Genomic DNA, 20,138 nt, shown 5'->3' on the forward strand with positions numbered 1-20,138 from the left:
TCTACTAAAAATACAAAAATCAGCTGGGCATGGTGGCAAACGCCTGTAATCCCAGCTACTTAGGAGGCTAAGGCAGGAGAATCGCTTGAACCTGGGAGGCAGAGGTTACAGTGAGCCAAGATGGCACCACTGCACTCCAGCCTGGGGAACAAGAGCAAAACTCTGCCCAAAACAAAAAACAAAACCCAAAAACAAACAACACAAAAAAACACCCACCAGGGCTGATATTTTTGAAATCATTGAGACAGAAAGTAACAAGGGCGGCTCCGGCGTGTGCTGTTACTGAGGCTGGGGCCAGGAGGCTCAGTGTGGTGAGCAGTGCCCCGCAGGGGAGCAGGACTAGACATGCTTACTGTGCCCAAGTCAGCACGCTCCTCTCAGATCTCAGGTGGTCTTGAGCAAGAGCTGAGTGCCCCACCATTGGAGACGTTAGGGACCAGCAAATGGGACATCCACAGGCTGCAGCATCTAGAGATGACAGAGTCAGGGGCAGAGTGTTCAGACAGGGCTGCAGGTGACAGTCAAGGACAGAGCACGGAGCGGCTGCAGGTGACAGGTCAGGGACTAGGTACACGGTTGGAGCTGCAGGTGACAGTCATGGGCCAGATGCACAGGCGGTGCTGCAGGTGACAGTCAGGGACCGGAAGCACCAGGCGGGGCTGCAGGTGACAGGGACCTGGTGGACAAATAGGACTGCAGATGACATTGAGGGATCAAGTACACATATGGGGCTTCAGGTGACATGGGCGGACTGAGTGCAGAGAAGCGTCTGAGGATGTCAGCATCAGGGACTGGGGGACACAGCTGCTTCATCAGAAGACAGTGACAGTGCCTGAATAGGAACACCGGGCCTCGAGAGCTCAACCAGTGCAGGTACCTCCTGGCGACAGGGCCAGGTCTGGAGCTGGGAGGAACCCAAGACAGCCTGGCCTACCAGGCACGGGCCCATCCAGAAAGGAAACAGCACCGCTAGTTAACAAAGAACTTTATTATTTCTAATAAATGGTGATGAGGGTGGGGTCTGGAGAGGGCACACAGCTGTCCCCTGTCAATGCGTTGAGGCCCACACTCCTTGGGAGGGGACAGGGGAAGCCCCATGTTCCCCGGAGCCTGTCGCCATGGCCTGCAGCCCTGGATGCCTCTCACGGAGCCGCAGGTCTTCCTCCCCGGCTTTCTGGTCGCGTGGCCACCACAGCCCCATTATTACAGCCAGAGCCCGGGGCCAGGTGTGAGTCGGCCTGCAGCTCTCCGTCTCCGCCAGCCTGGACTCCTGGGAAAGGGGATAAAACGGGGGCTTCCTGGTGCTGGCTAGAAAGCGTGATGCTCTCCAGCCAGGCAGCCCCCTGGTCCTCTGTGCTGTAGCTGTGCCTGGGGGGGCATCGGGGACGCTGTCCCTGTCCCGCAGCAGGTGCCCTGGGGGTTCCAGGTGTGTGGCCGGCCTCAAGCCAAGGGGCCCAGCAGGCCCACCCCGTGTTCTCCACCCTCTGACCCTCGGGGCCCAACCAGTCACCCTCCCACCCCTGTCTGGTCCCGTCCTTATCCAGGTCCCTGTGCTGGGTCTGTAGTGCCTCATCTTTGTCTCCATCTCTTCCTTTCTCCGGGTCCCTGACTTCCTCTCTTCCCGTCCATCCCCCCGTCCCCAGTCCCCTTCCCCGCCCCTCCCCTCCAGCTTGGGGCGATTGAAACCTTGAAGCAGGTTCTGAAGGCCTTCCTGGGTGTTAGCATCCGGGAGGGGAGCGGCCTTGGCGGTGGGGACCGGGGTGGCCGGGAGCAGCAGCAGCAGCAGCAACAGCGGGGGCCACATGGCCTGCGGGCCGGGCGGCTGTGGGGGGACAAAGTGGGCGTTAGAAGCCCCGCCCCCTCTCCACGCCCTTTCCTCTCTGCCCTCTCACTTCTGCGTGCCAGGCTTGCACATCCAGCACCCTTCACCTGCCACCACGGCCCGCCTGTCTCTCTCGAGCAGCCCTGAGTCAGCCCACAGACCAGTCACCGGTCTCCGACTCCCCAGGGATTGTTAGATCCAGACAGTTCTGCCCCAGAGCTGCCCTGGAGCTCGGACGCCTACACAAGCCAGAGCCACGCCCCCGCGTGCTGGCCACGCCCTCGAGTCCAAGCCACGCCCACCAACTGTTAACGCTTCACCCAAGCCCCTACGCAATGACCACGCCCCCACACGTAGCCACACCCATCCCCGGCCACGCCCCCAGAGTCCCGCAGAGTCTCCACTCACCAGCCATGCCCCCACTGCAAAAGGCCACGCCCCTGAGCACGGCCCTGGAGACTCACGCGGGCCTGGCCCTCTTCTGTGATCCCCAGTCCAGCCCCAGTGCAACGGCCCGGGCCCCCGAGTTGAGCCTCATCCAGCATCCGGGCCAGCCTTTGCCACCCTCAGCATGAAACACAGTCGTTTCGGGTCCCTCACTCCTGTTCATTTTCCATTCTTCTTGAACATACGGGGAATATTCATAGTAGCTGTTTTAAGGTCCGGATCGCTAATTCCATCATCTATGCCACTTCTGGGTCTTTGTTATTTTTCTACTCATTATGGGTTCTGTTTTTCTGCTTCTTTGCATGCCTGTTTTTTTTGCTTTTGTGTTTTCGAGACACGGTCTCACTGTTGCCCGAGCTGGAATGCAGTGGCATGATCATAGCTCACTGTTGCCTCAAATTCCTGGGCTCAAGCGATCCTCCCATCTCAGCCTCCTGAGTAGCTGAAACCACAGGTGCACGTAGCCATGCCCAGTTAATTTTTAAAATTATCTTTTGTAGAGATGGAGTCTCACTATGTTGCCCAGGCAGGTCTTGAACTCCAGGCCTCAAGAGATCCTCTTACCTCAGTCTCCCAAACATTACCAATATATTCTTATTTCTTTGAGAATCTTTAGTACAGATGGTACAGTTTTTTCTTTGGTGATTGAGTTCCTCAAATGTCTGGTTATTTTTGTCAGAACTCATTTTCTCCAGGGAAGTGCTGCAATCTTGACTGCAAAGAAAAACCAATCACATAGCTACTTCCTGGTTGGGAGATTAACCCCATTTCTGCTCCTTAGAAGGGTTTTATAGAGGATGTTGGCCGGGCTCAGTGGCTCACGTCTGTAATCCCAGCACTTTGGGAGGCCAAGGCAGGTGGACCACCTGAGGTCAGGAGTTTGAGACCAGCCTGGTCAACATGGTGAAACCCCATCTCTACTAAAAATACAAAAATTAGGGCCGGGCGCGGTGGCTCATGCCTGTAATCCCAGCACTTTGGGAGGCCGAGGTGGGCGGATCACGAGGTCAGGAGATGAGACCATCCTGGCTAACACGGTGAAACCCCGTCTCGGCTAAAAATACAAAAAAATTAGCCAGGCGTGCTGGGGCGGGCGCCTGTAGTCCCAGCCACTCCGGAGGCTGAGACAGGAGAAAGGCGTGAACCCGGGAGGCGGAGCTTGCAGTGACCCGAGATTGCGCCGCTGCACTCCAGCCTGGGCGCGACAGAGCCAAACTCTGTCTCAAAAAACAAACAAAATAAATAGAGAAGGGGCCTGGCTGTGCTGCCCAGGGTGGTCTTGAACTCCTCAGCTCAAGATCCTCCCATCTCAGCCTCCCAAAGTGCTGGGATTACAGGTGTGCCTGGCCTGCTTCCCTTCTTTGAAGAGCTTGGCTTCCTCTTATCTGGACATAATTTAGGATGGAATAAGGAACAGTGGATGAATTTTTGGCCTCAGGTATAAAGAAGTAGTCTTGCGTTTGTATCTTTTGACATAAAAGACAAAATTGAAAAGTTCGCCAACCCCAAGTCAAGCACCAGCAAATATGGGTGTGGGTGGAGAAAATCTCCTGTGAAATGGGCACTTCCGGTGGGGGTGAAGGGTGAGCCCCTGCCTTGCTTAACACTGCCTGGTAGTTCTGCCCAAAGGACTAAGAGAGCAAAGTGAGCCACTGTGGGGGAATCACACCCCCAAGTCGCAACCAACTCCCAGATTCCCCCTCCTTCGCAAAGCATTAGTCACCTGTTCACACTTCAGCTTAACCCTCAACGAGTAAGGTGGAATGAAAAGCACATGGCCGGGCGAGGTGGCTCACTCCTGGAATCCCAGGACCTTGGAAGGCCAAGTTGGGTGGACCACTTGAGCCCAGGAGTTTGAGTCCAGCAACACAGCAAGACCCCGTCTCTATGAAAAAATAAATAAATAAATAAATAAATAAATAAATTAGCCAGGTGTGGTGGCATGCACCTGAAGTCCCAGCTACTCAGGAGGCTGAGGTGGGAGGATCATTTGAGCCCAGGAAGGCGGGGCTGCAGTGAGCTGTGATTGCACCACTGCACTGCAGGTTATGGTGAGAACCTGACTCTAAAAATAAAAGAAAAAAAAAAATGCCTCGCCACCAAAAAAAATTAGGCACACATAGTCTATGCCATCCAATGTCACGTCCTTTTTGCTGTGCTTTTACAAGCTCAGCCAGCCCCCAACCAAAGTGTTTTTTTTTTTTTTTTCTTTAATGGTGCAAAGTCTTTGTGACCCGTTTCTTTCATTCACTTACATCTGTGCTGTTAATTGTGTAACTGAGATTTCCTCAAAGGTTTAACTGAATACTTTTTAAATAATTTTCCATCAAATCAAACTCAGCATTATATTCATTCACTGCCAAGAAAGGTCACCTCTAAGGTAAAAGTTAAGATGAATCCCGAATTTAGAAATGCGGAAGAACAATTTGTTTAGGGAAATATGAAATGTTACATATTAGCTTCTTTATTGAAGAGGCAGCTCAGACCCATTTATATATGCAAAAGTATAGGATGACAAAGTATGTAATGACTCTTTAACCTTCTCAAATATTTCACTTAAAATATACATTATGCTAAGCCTTAAGGACAGCATAGGAAATCTTAGTAGTTGCCATCAAAATTACTATAAATATGTATTTCCTGCACAGAATTATGCAAAATCTACCATTTAATTCCTGTTATGCAGCATATTCATACACATCTAGAAAAATATGAGTAGAGTGACAAGTAACACAAATGTTAGCCATTTGTGATTTTAAAAAACTTTTATGGAAAGTGTAACACACATGCAGAAAAATACACATACCTTAAGTGCACAGCTCAGAACACACTCAGATATTTAGCACCCAGATTTAGAAACAGATTATTCCCAGCACCAGATAAATGCCCCCTTTCAGCCTTGGCCAAGACTAACCGCTATCCTAACTTCAAACCACATGGACAAGTTTTGCCCGTCTTTATAATTTATACAGAAGGAACCATACAGCATGTTGGCTTTTGTGTCTGGAGTCTTTCATTCAGCAATGTTTGTTAAGTTCAGCTACATTATTGCATGAACTTCTAGGTCATTCGTGCTGTTTTACAGTATACCATAGAAATAATGCCACTTGTTTATTCATTCCATTGCAATGTGCCTTGATAGTTCTGTTTTGTGCAGTTTTATGCTATAAATATTCTACGTGTCCTTTGGTGGACAGACACATGCCTTTTTGCTGGGTTTGGGTAAAAGGGTATACTTGGTTTTAAGTACCAGCTTTCAAAAATGGTTTTATGGATGAGCAATTCCACCAGTAGCGTACAGTTCCTCTTGCTTACATCCTTGCCAAAAGGATGCTTTTTCATGCTTTTCATTTTAACCATTTCCATGGATGGGTAGCAGTACTACATGGTGTTTTAAATTTGCATTTCCCTGATTACTAATAAAGCTAACATCTTTTCATGCTTAGTGGCCGTCTGGATATCCTCTAAAATCTTTTGCCTTTTCCATTTTCCCCCTTGATTTGTAGTTGCTCTTTACATATTCGAGATCAGGGGCCAGAAAACTATGAGTGCAGACCAAATCCAGACTGCCACCTGGGTTTATGAATGGTTTTACTGGGAAGCAGTCATGCTCATTTTTTAAAAATGCATGGTGTATGGATGCTTTCACACAATAGCAAAGATAAGCATTTGTGACAAAGCCAAAAATTTTCACCATCTGGTACCTTGCTAAAAAGTTTGCCAACACTTTTGCTATACTCAGTGCTGTTGTCACATACATGAACTGCAAATATCTTCTCCTCCTCATGGTTTCCTGTTCATTTTCTTACTGGTGGTCTTTCTGATAAATAGAAGTTCTCAAACTTACTATTAAGTTCTATTTTATGGGTTAATGCTTTTTTGGGTCTCAATAAACCTTTGCTTACTCCAAGATTACAAACTGTCCAAGATTTCTTTGTAAAGCTTTCACATTTCATATCCAGATTTGCAATCCACCTTCAACTGACTTTTTATTAAATTACAAAATTTAATTGGCAAAGCACATTTACTGGAAAGAACACCCTTTCCCCCACTACACTTCAATGTCACCTTTCTCAAAAGTCAGGTGATGGTATACATGTGGGTCTACTTTTGAATCTGTATGCTATTCCACTAGTCAGTTTTTTCATCCTTGTGACAAAATAACACCATAATTTATGTGGCTTTATAACAGGTCTTGATATTTGGAAATTTCAATCCTGTCTATTCTACAAGATAGCTTTGACAATTATTGGCCTTTTGAATATGCATATGAATTCTAGAATTAGCTTAATTTACATTAAAGAATTTGCTAGGATTTTAATTAAGGTTGCAATGAATTTAGGGAAAAAGCAACGGTTTTGAGATTGTCCTGGAATCCTATCTCTCTCCTCCTTTGTAATTTTCTTTTCTGGATACAGTTCTTCAAAGCTTATTAACTCATTTTTACCCCCTAGGCACTTGAGGGATCTTTTAAGTGGCACTGCTTTTCAAAATTTCATTTTCCATGATTTTTGCTGGTATGCCATAAAATGCTTTTTGCATAACTTTTATGCAGGGAACTTACCAAATTTACTCATGACATCTGCAAACAGAGATTTATATTCTTTTTCTTTTTTAAAATTTTACTTCTTTTCTAATCTTTATGCCTTTTGTTTCTGTTTCTTGCATTAGTTTTCTGGTTAGGTCCTTCTGAACAATGCTGAATAAAATCATTGACAGCAGATATCCTTGTCTTATTTTTATAATCTTAGGAGAAATGTTCACTATTTCATCATACTGTTTGTTGAAGTCTGTTTATGCAATTAAGGAAGTCCCTTTCAATCCATCATTTGCTAAGATCATAAATGAACATTAACTTTACCATAAGAACGTTCTGCATGCCAGATTACTTTTCTACAGGTGGTGTACAATAGCAACTGATTTGTGAGTATTAAGCCACCTTTGCACTCCTGGAACACAATCTATTTGATTACCATTTTACCTTTTTCCAGAACAAACCCATCTTTGTTTTGTTTACCCAGTATCTGGTCATATGACCACTATAAAACAAGTTACTGGCAAAGAGAATGGAATCATTATTATTTTGACTAATCAGGATTCCCCTGTGTCATGTGAAGCAGTAGCTACCTAAACTGTTCCAGCAAGAAATGGAGTGAGGACATTAAGTTAATTGACCAAAAAATATCTGCTAGAAACTTGAATCAATTTGTTCCAAAATACTGGGAAAAAGGGGAATGCACAAAACAATGACACTGTATTTGTATCAAAGAGAAGTTTCTGAATAAAATTTCTAAATTACAAAATATTGGCACTAGGCACACTGAAAACTATGGGTTGAAAAACAAGGGTGGTGTGAGACCTGGGGATATTTTAGAGTATGGGCAGTATGCTTGTTCTCTTTCACTGAAACAGACTTAATTCCAAATTATGTTATGTATAGTTTATCAAAATAGTCTTTTAGAAAATCTTATCTTGCTCAGATGCAGTTGAAAACTTTACAAAAACACTGCCTCTTCTACTAATGAGGCATTTGTTAAAAACCCATTTGTAAATTCCTCTAAATAGAAAACTAGGTATTTTACCATTTTATACCTACTAAATATTATCTGACCAACAATATATCCTGTCTTAGTACATTTGCCATCCTAATATTCAAATAAGAAAACTGCCTCTTCACAAGTTGCCCAATTCCAAACTTGCATAGAATTACCATTAGATTGCATTTTAAAGACATGATAAAAAACGGCCGTACACTTATTTAATGCTAGTCCTCATGATCAACTCCTGATAATTTAAAAACTTCATTTTATACAACGAAGATTTATTCAGAGCTTATACCTCTGAGATCTTTCCTATAAACACCTGATTTTACATTAGAAATATGGCTTTTAGTAGAACAAATTTCCAAGACAATATATTTTCCACATTCACCATATTGACAGATTTTGCCTTTGTATGATTCCCTGATATGTAAATACAATTTGAATCCAAAATAAATATTAAATATTTATAAAACTTCACTCCTGCATAAATTATCTAGTGTCTGATGAGTTGTATGATCTTGCTGAAGGTTTTGCTTCTTGTTACATTCTTCGGGATTCTTCTCTGTGAAAATCCAGATTAAAATGAATCTAACGCCTAAATGCTTCTCACTATTCAGGAACATGAACTCTCAGATAAACACTTTGACTTTCTATTGGATTTTCCATATTCATTATATTCAGAGAGTCTTCTAAAAATTGAGATCTGACTTCAGAGACTTTCCACATCAAGTACATTCATATTTCCTCTTCTGTGAATTCTCTGATGGCTATTGAAGGCTGATCTGTGGTGGAACTTTTTCCCACATTCATTACATTCATAGGGTTTCTCTCCTGAATGAGTTCTATAGTGTACAGTGAGGTATGACTTCTGAGAAAAGACTTTCCCACATTCATTACATTCATAGGGTTTCTCTCCTGAATGGCTTCTGTAGTGGACAGTGAGGTTTGACATCCGAGAGAAGACTTTTCCACATTTACTACATTCATAGGGTTTCTCTCCTGAATGAATTCGATGATGTATGGTGAGATATGATTTCTGAGAGAAGAATTTTCCACATTCGTAACATTCATAGGGTTTCTCGCCTGTGTGTACTCTTTGATGTCTGAACAGGGATGAATTATGGGAAAAGGTTTTCCCACATTCGCTACATCCATAAGGTTTCTCTTCTGAATGACTTCTATAATGTTCAGTATAGTATGATAACTCAGAGAATAACTTTCCACATACATTACATTCATAGGATTTCTCCCCTTTTGGAAGTGGCTGGTGCCCATCAAAGGCTGAATTTACAAGGAAGGTTTTCCCACATTCATTACATTCATAGGGTTTCTCTCCTAAATGAGCTGTATGATGGTCGGTGAGATATGACAACTGAGAGAACTTTCCACATTCACTACATTCATGGGATTTCTCTTCTGTGTGTACTTTCCGATGTCTAATGAAGGCTGAATTTAAATTGAAGGTTTTGCCACATTCATTACATTCATAGGGTTTCTCTTCTAAATGACTTCTATAATGTATAGTGAGGTATGACACCCGAGAAAAGAATTTCCCACACTCGCTACACTGATAGGGCTTCTCTCCTGTGTGTGTTCTCTGATGTGTAATCAGGGTAGACTTTCGGTAGTAGGATTTCCCACACTCATTACATTTATAAAGCTTCTCTCCTGTGTGAGTTCTCTGATGGTCACTGAGTGCAGACTTGCGGGAGAAGGATTTCCCACATTCGTTACATGGATAGGGCCTCTCTCCTGAATGATTCCTCTGGTGTAGGGTGAGATGTGTCTTTTGGCAGAAGGTTTTCCCACATTCACTACATTCGTAGGGTTTCTCTCCTGAATGAGTTCTTAGGTGCTGAGTGAGGTGTAACTTCTGACAAAAGGTTTTCCCACATTCATTACATTTATAGGGCTTCTCCTCTAAGTGTGATCTCCGATGTACAGTGAGGGTTCCCTTTTGGCTGAAGGATTTCCCACATACATTACATTCATAAGGTTTCTCTCCTGTGTGAGCCCTCTGGTGGATGATGAATTTTGACTTTTTACAGAAGGATTTTCCACATTCACTGCATTCAAAAGGCTTCATTTCCATTTGTGATCTCTGATATGCATTAAAATTTGACATCTGTATGAAGTCTGGTCCAGAATCATTCCACTCATAGGGCTTCTCCCCCATGTAAGCTCTCTTATGAGCAACAAAAACAGCCTCATTGTCTAAGACTTCCATGCATTCATTATATTCAAAGGGTTTCTCCAAAATATTAATTTTCTGAAGAATATTTTCTTCATTTTGAGAACAGGTATCCCCATTTTGATTAAATTCATACATTTTCTCTCCATGATATGTTTTCTCACATTCATTACACTCATCAGGTTTTGTCTTGGCATAGCTTCCGTCACTACTAATTAACTCCGAAATAGATTCTAAATTCTTTCCACATGAGACACAATTATGAGCTATTATGCTTGAAGGAACAAGGCTTGTTTCCATATAAGTTTGACAAAATGTATTCTCTTTCTCTTCAGTCAGGGTTTTGCTGTTGATACAAGCAGCTTGCCTTGAATGTTTGTCTTCATTTTCTTGGATTCTCTCTATCAGGTCATCAAATTTCCAGACTTCTAAAAAGGAAAAATAGTAAACAAACTTTGTAAATCTAAACACACTAGCTATGGAAAGGTACTGGTACTCAAGAGCCCCCATTGTGGGGTTGACTCTGGCTTTAGAGCCAATCTCCATAAATAAAAATAATTATAAATGCATAGTTCTCTTTGTCCTTTGATTTCTAATACAAAACATACACACACACACACACACACACACACACACGGTGAAAGGATAAAGATGAGATAGTGGTAGAAAATAGAAGAGTAACTTCATATTGAATACAGGTAACTTTGTTGCTTTACAAATATTATGTTTCAAACTTTGGTAGAAAAGGTGAAATAAAACCAAATGATGAGCAGAGAAGTGGCTGAAAGTGCGCCAGATCCAGGCAAAGATGGGAGGACTTAGATCAAATAGAATCAGGAGGAACAAAAACAGGTGCTAGGTCTCCATGCAAAGGAAATCCATTATGGATTACATCTGGGAGACATCTATTACAATTTATATTAAACTGCAAGATACTGCTTCATATCAAGATATGATGGTAGCATCCCCACTAGCCTAGACCCTTCCAAAATCTGTGCCTTACTAGTCTGCATACAAATGCAAATAAACATTCTGAATGCTCTGATTTCTTCATGTTTACAGAGAAGATTCGCAATCATCTGGAGGAGACCCAGGCAAGTGAATGTCCAAAAGAAATGTAAGCTAGACCAGAGGGCAAGGTATCTTTTTTTTTTTTTTTTGAGATGGAGTCTCGCTCTGTCACCCAGGCTGGAGTACAATGGCACAATCTTGGCTCACTGCAACCTCCACCTCCCAGGCTCAAGTGATTCTCCTGCCTCGGCCTCCCAACTGGCTGGGATTACAGGCACACGCCACCGCCCCCAGCTAATTTTTGTATTTTTAGTAGAGACAGAGTTTCACCATGTTGCCCCGGCTGGTCTTGAACTCCTGACCTCAGGTGATCCACCCACCTCAGCCTCCCAAAGTGCTGGGATTACAAGCATGAGCCACAGTGGCCAGCCAGCGGGTATCTTAAAAACAAGATCATGCTGGGCATGGTGGCTCATGCCTGTAATCCTAGCACTTTGGGGGCCCAAGGCGGGTGGATTGCCTGAGCTCAGGAGTTTTGAGACCAGTCTGGGCAACATGCAAAACCCTGTCTCTACTAAAAAAAGAAAAAGAAAAAACAAAACAAAAAACCCAAGATCAGATCTTTGAAGGGTTCTGAAAGTCGTATTTAATACTAGCTAACCTTCTTAGCCATTAAATTCTGCTTTCCCTGATTGCACAATAAAGCACAGTGGTTAAGAGCATGAACACCAGAGCAGGCCACCTCAGTTCAAACCCCCAACAATTTACTAACTAAGGCACCATGGTCAAGTTATGTAACTGTGATGCAGTTTCCCTCATCTGAATTCAGTGTGAATACGAGTGCCTAAATCATGGGGTTGTCAAAGGACTGAATTAGTACATGTAAACTGCTTAGAACAGTTTATAACATAAAACAAATGATCATTAAGTTCAGCCATTAATTTTCTTTCAATTTGCTGACTTAAATTTCCTAAACCCATTCATGTCTCTATAATTCTTTTACCTAATTCTGAATACAAACAAGAGTTCCCAAACTCCTGGGTTTCATTTGGTGTAAAATCTTATATCTCAGATTCCTAAAGCTGCCCCTATGATGTACTTCTATTTTTATGTATCTTACACATTTTTGGATCCACTAAACTATTGTTAGCTGCTATCACCCACATTCAAAGCAACCCTGATGGTACTCTGCTCAGAAATCTACACCATCTCTGAGCTCCAGCACCCCAAACTCCAACAGAAGAAACAGAAAGGTTATTAATGATATTTTTCACTACCTGGATTCATGATATATATCCAAGCTAGCATTCCACTAATCTGCCAACATCTTCTGCTCCTAGAAGCCTACGCTATGCCATGCATATTCTCAGCCACAAGTCTGTGCTAGTGATCTTCCCCGCTCAGTTTGACTTCAGGTGTTGGCTATACTCAAAATCTATCTATGCTTTGGGGGAAAGTTGAAGACACTTACCAAATCTCTTCCCAGTTCATTGAATCTCTTTCCCTTACATTTTAAAATAGCTTTTACATAAAGTTGCACAATGTGCATTGGAGTATAAATTTTCCATGTGAAAGCTGAATTTTATAGTTCATGCAGCTATGATCCTATTTCCTAACCAACACCTATGCCCCTGGAAAGTATTCAAATTTTCTTTGTATCTCTCTGAATAGAAATTAAAGTAGTTCCTTATCTGATGGGTGCTTACAGGTTCTAATCTAACCCCTATCTGTTTTATCAGAATCTATAGTTCAGAATAAATGATCTCTCAATGGATTAATGATAAAGATCTTTCTTTTACCTAGCTCCTTGGCAAGTCAATAAAAAAACCCACTGAATACCTACTGTATGTTGCATTATCAAAGCAAGAAAAGTAAAAAGGTTTTTCCTCTTTGGAGGATTATAATTCTGGTAGAAGAAGCTCAAGCAACAAATATATGTACCTACCTATCACAGCATATAATTATTTAGAGCATATATTCCTATCAAAGCATAGAATCACAGAGCATATACTCCTATCAGAGCTTATACTCAGAGAATATAATCTTATCAGAGCATATACTCATAGAGCATACACTCCTATCACAGCACAGAATCCTATCAGAGCACACAATCTCAGAATATATAATCCTATCAGAGTGTATAATCATATCTAACTTTTTGTGGAAACAATCGCTGAGTGGAATAGGTATTAAGAGAAAGAAAGACTGGAGTGGTCAACGAATCATGAAGGAAACTTCAAGGAGTTAACCTTTTAAGCTCAAAAGTAAAGCATAAAGTTCTAAAGTTTATTGCTCAACAATGCAAATACAGTTAACATTACTGTACACTTAAAAATGGTTAAGATGGTAAATTGCATGTTATGTGTTTTTTTTGGTTTGTTTGTTTTGAGACGGAGTTTCGCTCTGTCACCCAGGCTGGAGTGCAGCGGCAATCTCTGCTCACTGCAAGCTCCGCCTCCCAGGTTCATGCCACTCTCCTGCCTCAGCCTCCCAAGTAGCTGGGACTACAGGTGCCTGCCACCATGCCCGGCTAATTTCTTTGTATTTTTAGTAGAGATGGGGTTTCACCATGTTCGCCAGGATGGTCTCGATCTCCTGACCTCGTGATCCGTCTGCCTTGGCCTCCCAAAGTGCTGGGATTATAGGCGTGAGCCACCCGTGCCGGGCCATGTTATGTGTTTCTTAAACCACAATTTAAAATTAAATGAAGGGGTTGGGTGCAGTGGCTCACGCCTGTAATCCCAGCACTTTGGGAAGCTGAGGCGGGCAGATCACTCTGTTGAACTTCTGGCCAACAGACTGAAACCCTGTCTCTATTAAAAATACAAAAACAGGCTGGGCGTTGATGGTGCATGCCTGTAATCCCAGCTACTCTGGAGGCTGAGGCACAAGAATCACTTGAACCTGGGAGGCAGAGGTTATCCTGAGCCAAGATTGCACCACTGCACTCCAGCCTCAGTTACAGAGACTCTGTCTCAATAAACAAATAGGCTGGGTACAGTGGCTCAGACCTGTAATCCCAGCACTTTGAGAGGCCGAGGCAGGTGCATCACAAGGTCAGGAGTCAGGGACCAGCCTGACCAATACAGTGAAACCCCGTCTCTACTAAAAATATAAAAATTAGCCAGGCATGGTGGCGTGCGCCTGTAATCCTAGCTACTTTGGGAGGCTGAGGCAGGAGAATCGCTTGAACCTGGGAGAGGAAGGCTGCAGTGAGCCGAGATTGTGTCACTGCACTCCAGCCTGGGCAACAAGAGCGAGACTCCATCTCAAAACGGAAGGAAGGGAGGGAGGGAAAAAATGTATGCAGATGAAGGAAAAGGACAATGATCATTTGAATGGAAGATGGATCCACTGTAATCCAGGTATGGGAGAATACTGAACATTAATGTCAAAAGGAACTGAATGTGCTGATGATCTGCAAAGCATTTCACAAAGGACAAAGAACACAAACCATGGAGAGAAGACTAGCACAATCAAATACTGGGAGGTGAGGAAGGTAGACAGAATTCATGATTTTGGAATGTGCACAGTTTATCATCAGACATTCTGACAAGGAAGGAAGTGAACTATCTCACTGGTACTGCTGTTATCAAGCAAAATATTCAACTAGACTCCTGGTTAAAAGTGTTAGACATATCAATTTGGAGGTAAGCTGCAAAAATACACAGGAAAAAAGGTCTTAGAAGTTGAGATCAGATAAACTCTTTTAAGGGATACAAAGAAAACCAAAAAAGTGGAAAACAGGTCCTAGGGTGACATTCCTGAAAAGGCAAGAAAAGGAACGGATATTCACTTATGAAATTCACACTTCCTGAATGTCTACTACGGACAGAGCATGATTCCAGTTATGGGGAAGGGGAAATGAACACACAGACAGGTGATAAATGAGCACTGGGGAAAGAGAGGAAAGCTGGGGAGTGCTATATTGTCACATCAACTGAGCATGGACTTTGGGAAATGACGTACACTACAAGCTGTGACTGAATTCATAAGCATAGGTGGAAGATGAGGTTTCGGTATCTGAATGCCTAAAGACGTAAATAAAATTAAGGGCAGAAAATAAGTCCAAGGTATTTTTAAAGGAAGGAAGGAAAGAAAATGGAAGATAAAAAAGAATGAACATAAAAGTCTCAAGTTAATTTTTATGTCAGACTTCTGAATGCCCCAAAACAAAACAATTCTGTAAGGCTGGGAGCAGTGGCTCAGGACTATAATCTTAGCACTTTGGGAGGCTGAGGTGGGCGGATCACTTGAGGCCAGGAGTTCAAGACCAGCATGGCCAACACGGTGAAACCCCATCTCTACTAAAAATACAAAAATTAGCCAGGCGTGGTGGCATGCACCTGTAATCCCAGCTACTCAGGAGGCTGAGGAAGGAGAATTTCTTGAACTTGGGAGGTGGTGGGTGCAGTGAGCTGAGATCGCACCACTGTACTCCCAGCCTGGGTGACAGAACAAGACTCTGTCTCCAAAAAACAAACAAACAAACAAAACCCCACAACAATTCTGTAATGGCGAGGGAGTAAGTTACCAATAATGCTGGAGAAAGAGGAAGTGAATAGGTCTCCAGTACAGGTTAGAATGGAAAAAATCCCTACCAATGTAAATCAAATATAAAATCAACAGAAGAGTTCATGTATGTGTGTGGGAAGGAAAGTGATATTTGGGGGTTGGGAGGTGTGCCTGAGGGTACTGAATACATGTCAACAACTCTTTAGTCACTCCCAAAGGTCTGGGATGAGCATTTTTTAACATTTGATACTCTACTAACTTGCCTGGACTATGTTGACATGGAAATTCACCTTCCATTATCCACGGCTCTTCTCCCTGCTCCAACTTAATGATGACGTTTGGCTTGGTGATATCATACCCTGTTAATGGGAAAAGAAGGAGGACTTGGGCAAGCTGCTTGGCTTCAGAATCTCCAAAGTACAACATGTTGCCACCTCATAAGCTGCATAACAGAAGTGCTCCATTTTTTACCTTATCAAAGTTAGAACCTTTTAATGAATAATAATATAAATACTCCAGCTAGTGCCCACAAGGAATTAAATGGTGTCATCACTTATTTCTTCAAATTCAAGGATAAAACCCCATTCAACCGAGAGCATTCAGAAAGCAAGCTATCCTCACCCACAGAAACTAGATGGCTATAGTTCTCCAACATCACATCCCTGTATGTTATCTTCTCATCAGGGTCCAGTTGCTGCCACTCCTCCTGGGTGAAATCCACAGCCACATCTTTGAATGACACTGGCCCCTGTAATGGCAACATGATCAGAATTGGGAAATATGGAAAAGGGATGGGGGATAACATTTTACAAAGCTCACTGGTAAAGTTAACCATGAACATTGTATACCTTATTTTATGTTACAGATTATGGAAGGGAAATCATATTGGAAATCATATTGGAAACATATATCCTTTGGGATCGTGTATATACACGTATATATATGTGTATATATATACACATACACACACATATATATATATAAAAAATATATATTACCCACAAAAATAAAAACCGAAACACAACTGAACTCCTATTTTGAAACTGGTGAGTTTTGGGGATATGAGTGAAACATCATGCCTGCTCTCAAAAAGGACAACCTAATAAGGAGATAAACATGTAAACAAACATATGCATTTTACTCCTTGTCACTTCTTTTAGTCTTCTTTGCTGCCAGACCCTCCCCTTCTCCTGGACCTCTTCATGTTGGAGTGCCCACCACTCAGTTCCTGGTCTTCTTCCTAACTCACTGCTCTGGGGCTCTCACCTAGTTTCAACTCCTTGTTCTTCTGGCTCTTTTATTCTCATGGCCAGTGGCCTCTGGCTATCTGCATGGCAGAGTTTTATCTCAAATATCTCAATCTTACAGCAATAAGTATTCGTTAAATGAATGAATGCCCAAAGCTGTTATTAGAGTAATGCAGACAAGGTGCAGAATGATTTAAAAAAAGAGAATCAAATTATTTTAACTTTATGCCATCAGATTAGGCTTCAGACTCAGTTAACTGGAAGTCCTTAAAGATGCACTGTGTATTCTATGGGATGAAGGGGAAGAATATGATGAGGTGTAAAAAGTACCAATGGCAAACATGAAGCAGCTTCAATTTTTAAGAGGTTGGGGCTGGGCACGGTGACTCATGCCTATAATCCTAGCACTTTGGGAGGCTGAGGTGGGAAGATCGTTTCAGCTCAGGAGTTCGAAACCAGCTTGGGTAACACAGTAAGACCTCATCTCTGCTAAAAATAAAAGTTTTTTAAAAAATTGGCTGGACATCATGGCACACGCCTGTAGTTCCAGCTACTTGGGAGGCGAAGGCAGGAGGATCACTTGAGCCTGGGAGGTCAAGGCTTCAGTGAGCTGTGAACGCAACACCGCACTCCTGCCTAGGCAACAGAGCGAGACCTTATCTCAAAAAAAAAAAAAAAAAAAAAAAAAAGGAAAAATACAAAACTCCTGGGCTCCAGCAATCCACCTGCCTTGGTCTCCCAAAGTGTTGGGATTACAGGCTTGAGCCAGCATGCCCTGCCCAAACTTGTAGTTTAGAAAACGAAAGTACCCAGTAAGCATGTTGCATTATCCTATTATTTATAAAGAACATACCAACAAGGGGTTCAAACCCAGTGATACAGCTAGGACCAGGTAGATCCCAAGAGATAGCAGAGGCAGAGCCGCTAGGCTGCTGGGCTGAGAAACTAAAGCAGGACACCTAAGCTTATCCATAGGCAGGCCACAGGAGCTGATCAAATCACTGAGAGAGAGCTATAACCTTCTGGGTTAAGTTAGTCCAGAATGTAAGGAGGCGGTAGGGGTTAGAAGACTGATCAACCAATAAACAACATAAAATTACATGCCAATACCACTTACATCAATACAAATACCCAAAATGAAACATAACCAAACAAAATCCAGTACTAGTTTAAAAACATAATATACAACAGCCAAATGGGACTTATTCCCATTTGACTAGTTTAATATTTGGAAATCTATTAATATGACAAGCCACTATAACACAGCAAAGAAGAAAAGTCTTGTATCCACAAAGATACTTGAAAAAGCTTGACAGAAAAAGCTGATTTAAAAAAACAAACTAAATAGAAACTTCATTAACATCAATATTATGTATATACACAAATATAACTATTGTACCCTAACATGCAATAGTACGTATGATATATATGTGATATACGTATTTCAATTACACACAAGCACATATATACAGTTTGTGTGTACACACACACACACACACACACACACACACACACATTTACGCCTCAGTCTTCTCGGTCCAAAAGTCAGGATTTTACTTAACAGGGAAAAACTACATACCTTCCCACTAAGATCAAGAACAAGGTATTAATAAAATGCTCACTATCTACAATTAGAGAAGAGAAAACAATAGAGGAATATAAGAAAAAGTAAAAGTGCTTGGGCATGGTGGCTCACGCCTATAATCCCAAAACTTTGGGAGGCCGAGACAGGCAGATCACCTGAGGTCAGGAGTTCGAGACCAGCCTGGTCAACATGGTGAAACTCCATCTCTATTAAAAATTAAAAAAAAAAAAAAAAAAAAAAAAATTAGTTGTATTATTAAGGTCAACTTAATCAGTTACCCTAAATTACTTTATAAATATGCAATCCCAATAAAAATACCAAAAAGCTTTTTCCTGGAACTAGATAAGCTGACACTACAGTTCATATGAGGTGGAAGAAAATCAAAAACAGCTCAGGGAAAAAAAACATTTGGACATGGATAAAACTAGATCCAGGCCAGGTGCAGTAGCTCATGCCTGTAATCCCAGCACTCTGGAAAGCTGAGGCAGAAGGACTGATTGAGGCCAGGAGTTTGAGACCAGTCTTGGCAACATAGCAAGACCCTATCTCTACAAAGAAAAAAATACGTATATTAGAAAAAATATAGAGAGAGAGACATTAGGACTTCTGCCCTCAGTTGTGATAAACTAACAGGAACTGGATATACCCTCTAACCTGAAACAGCACATACCAAAGAACAACAACAAAAAAACAAAAACAGAAAGAAACATAAAACGGAGAACATATATGAAGCAATTTTTTTTTTTTTGGCGAAGTCTCACTCTTGTCTTCCAGACTAGAGTGATACAGCATAATCTTGGCTCACTGCAACCTCCGTCTCCCGGGTTCCAGTGATTCTCCTGCCTCAGCCTCCCGAGTAGCTGGGATTATGGGTGTGCACTAGCATGCCTGGCTAATTTTTGTACTTTTAGTAGAGACGGGGCTTCACCATGTTGGCCAGGCTGGTCTCGAACTCCTGACCTCGTGATCCACCTGCCTCGGCCTCCCAAAGTGCTGTGATTACAGGTATGAGCCACCACGCCCGGGCTGAAGCAATGGTTTTCAAGGCACTGACTATCAGGCAGTAGAGTTATCTATAAGTGATGGGAAATAAACAAGGTGAACTAATCAACTTCTGCCTTGAGCATTTCCAGGCCACGGAGCAGGGAAGAAGAACAGAGGCAGATGTGAGGAGAAAGAGTTGCAAGATGGGAAAATGGGCAGGAAATTGCAACCCACAAGGAAGAAAAGAATCAGTCCATCAAAACTGGCCCAGAATTGACACAGAGTTTACAACCGGCACAGAGCACTGACAGAGTTCATCATTCTATTCCAAATGTTCAAAAAAATTGACAGGCAAGACATAAAAAAGACCCATGTGAACCTTCTACAGATAGAAACTAGAATATCTGAGATGAAAATTAAACTGGACAAGATTAACAGCATCGTGGAAAAAAGACATTAGTGAATATAAAGATAGCAACAGAAGTTACATAAAATGAAACAGAACAAACAATTAAAAGCAAATAAAGAGCAACAGTCTGTTGTGGGAAAATTTCAAGTGGCCTAATATACAGGCAACAAGAATCAATGGAGGGGAGGTGGTGGGTATTTGAAGAAAAAATGATAAAAATGTTCCCAAAGTGATGACACCATAAACCCAAGATCCAAGAAGTTCAATGATCCCCAAAACAGAAACATGAAAAAAAGATACCATGACATATTGCAATCAAATTGCCTAAAACTAATGATAAAAAGTTTAAAACAATAAGGGAGGGAAGACAAAAAGACATGTTAT

General features: G+C 42.4%; 1 protein-coding gene across 12 annotated transcripts in view; it reads right to left on the minus strand.

The window, feature by feature from the left end:
- Window positions 1-3,708: 3,708 nt before the first annotated feature.
- Window positions 3,709-20,138, minus strand: part of RBAK (RB associated KRAB zinc finger) — a 52,560-nt gene continuing 36,130 nt past the window's right edge. For all 12 annotated transcript variants that reach the window (XM_073012851.1, XM_073012844.1, XM_037995209.2 and 9 more), the window contains 3 exons: window positions 16,151-16,277; window positions 15,793-15,888; window positions 3,709-10,431 (listed from right to left, as the gene is read on the minus strand). In XM_073012851.1, coding sequence (XP_072868952.1) covers window positions 8,522-10,431; window positions 15,793-15,888; window positions 16,151-16,277 — 2,133 coding nt within the window. In that variant the 3' untranslated portion in view covers window positions 3,709-8,521. The remainder of the gene's footprint in view (window positions 10,432-15,792; window positions 15,889-16,150; window positions 16,278-20,138) is intronic.

This window comes from Chlorocebus sabaeus, chromosome 28, assembly GCF_047675955.1.
Source record: "Chlorocebus sabaeus isolate Y175 chromosome 28, mChlSab1.0.hap1, whole genome shotgun sequence".
Taxonomy (NCBI): Eukaryota; Metazoa; Chordata; class Mammalia; order Primates; family Cercopithecidae; genus Chlorocebus; species Chlorocebus sabaeus.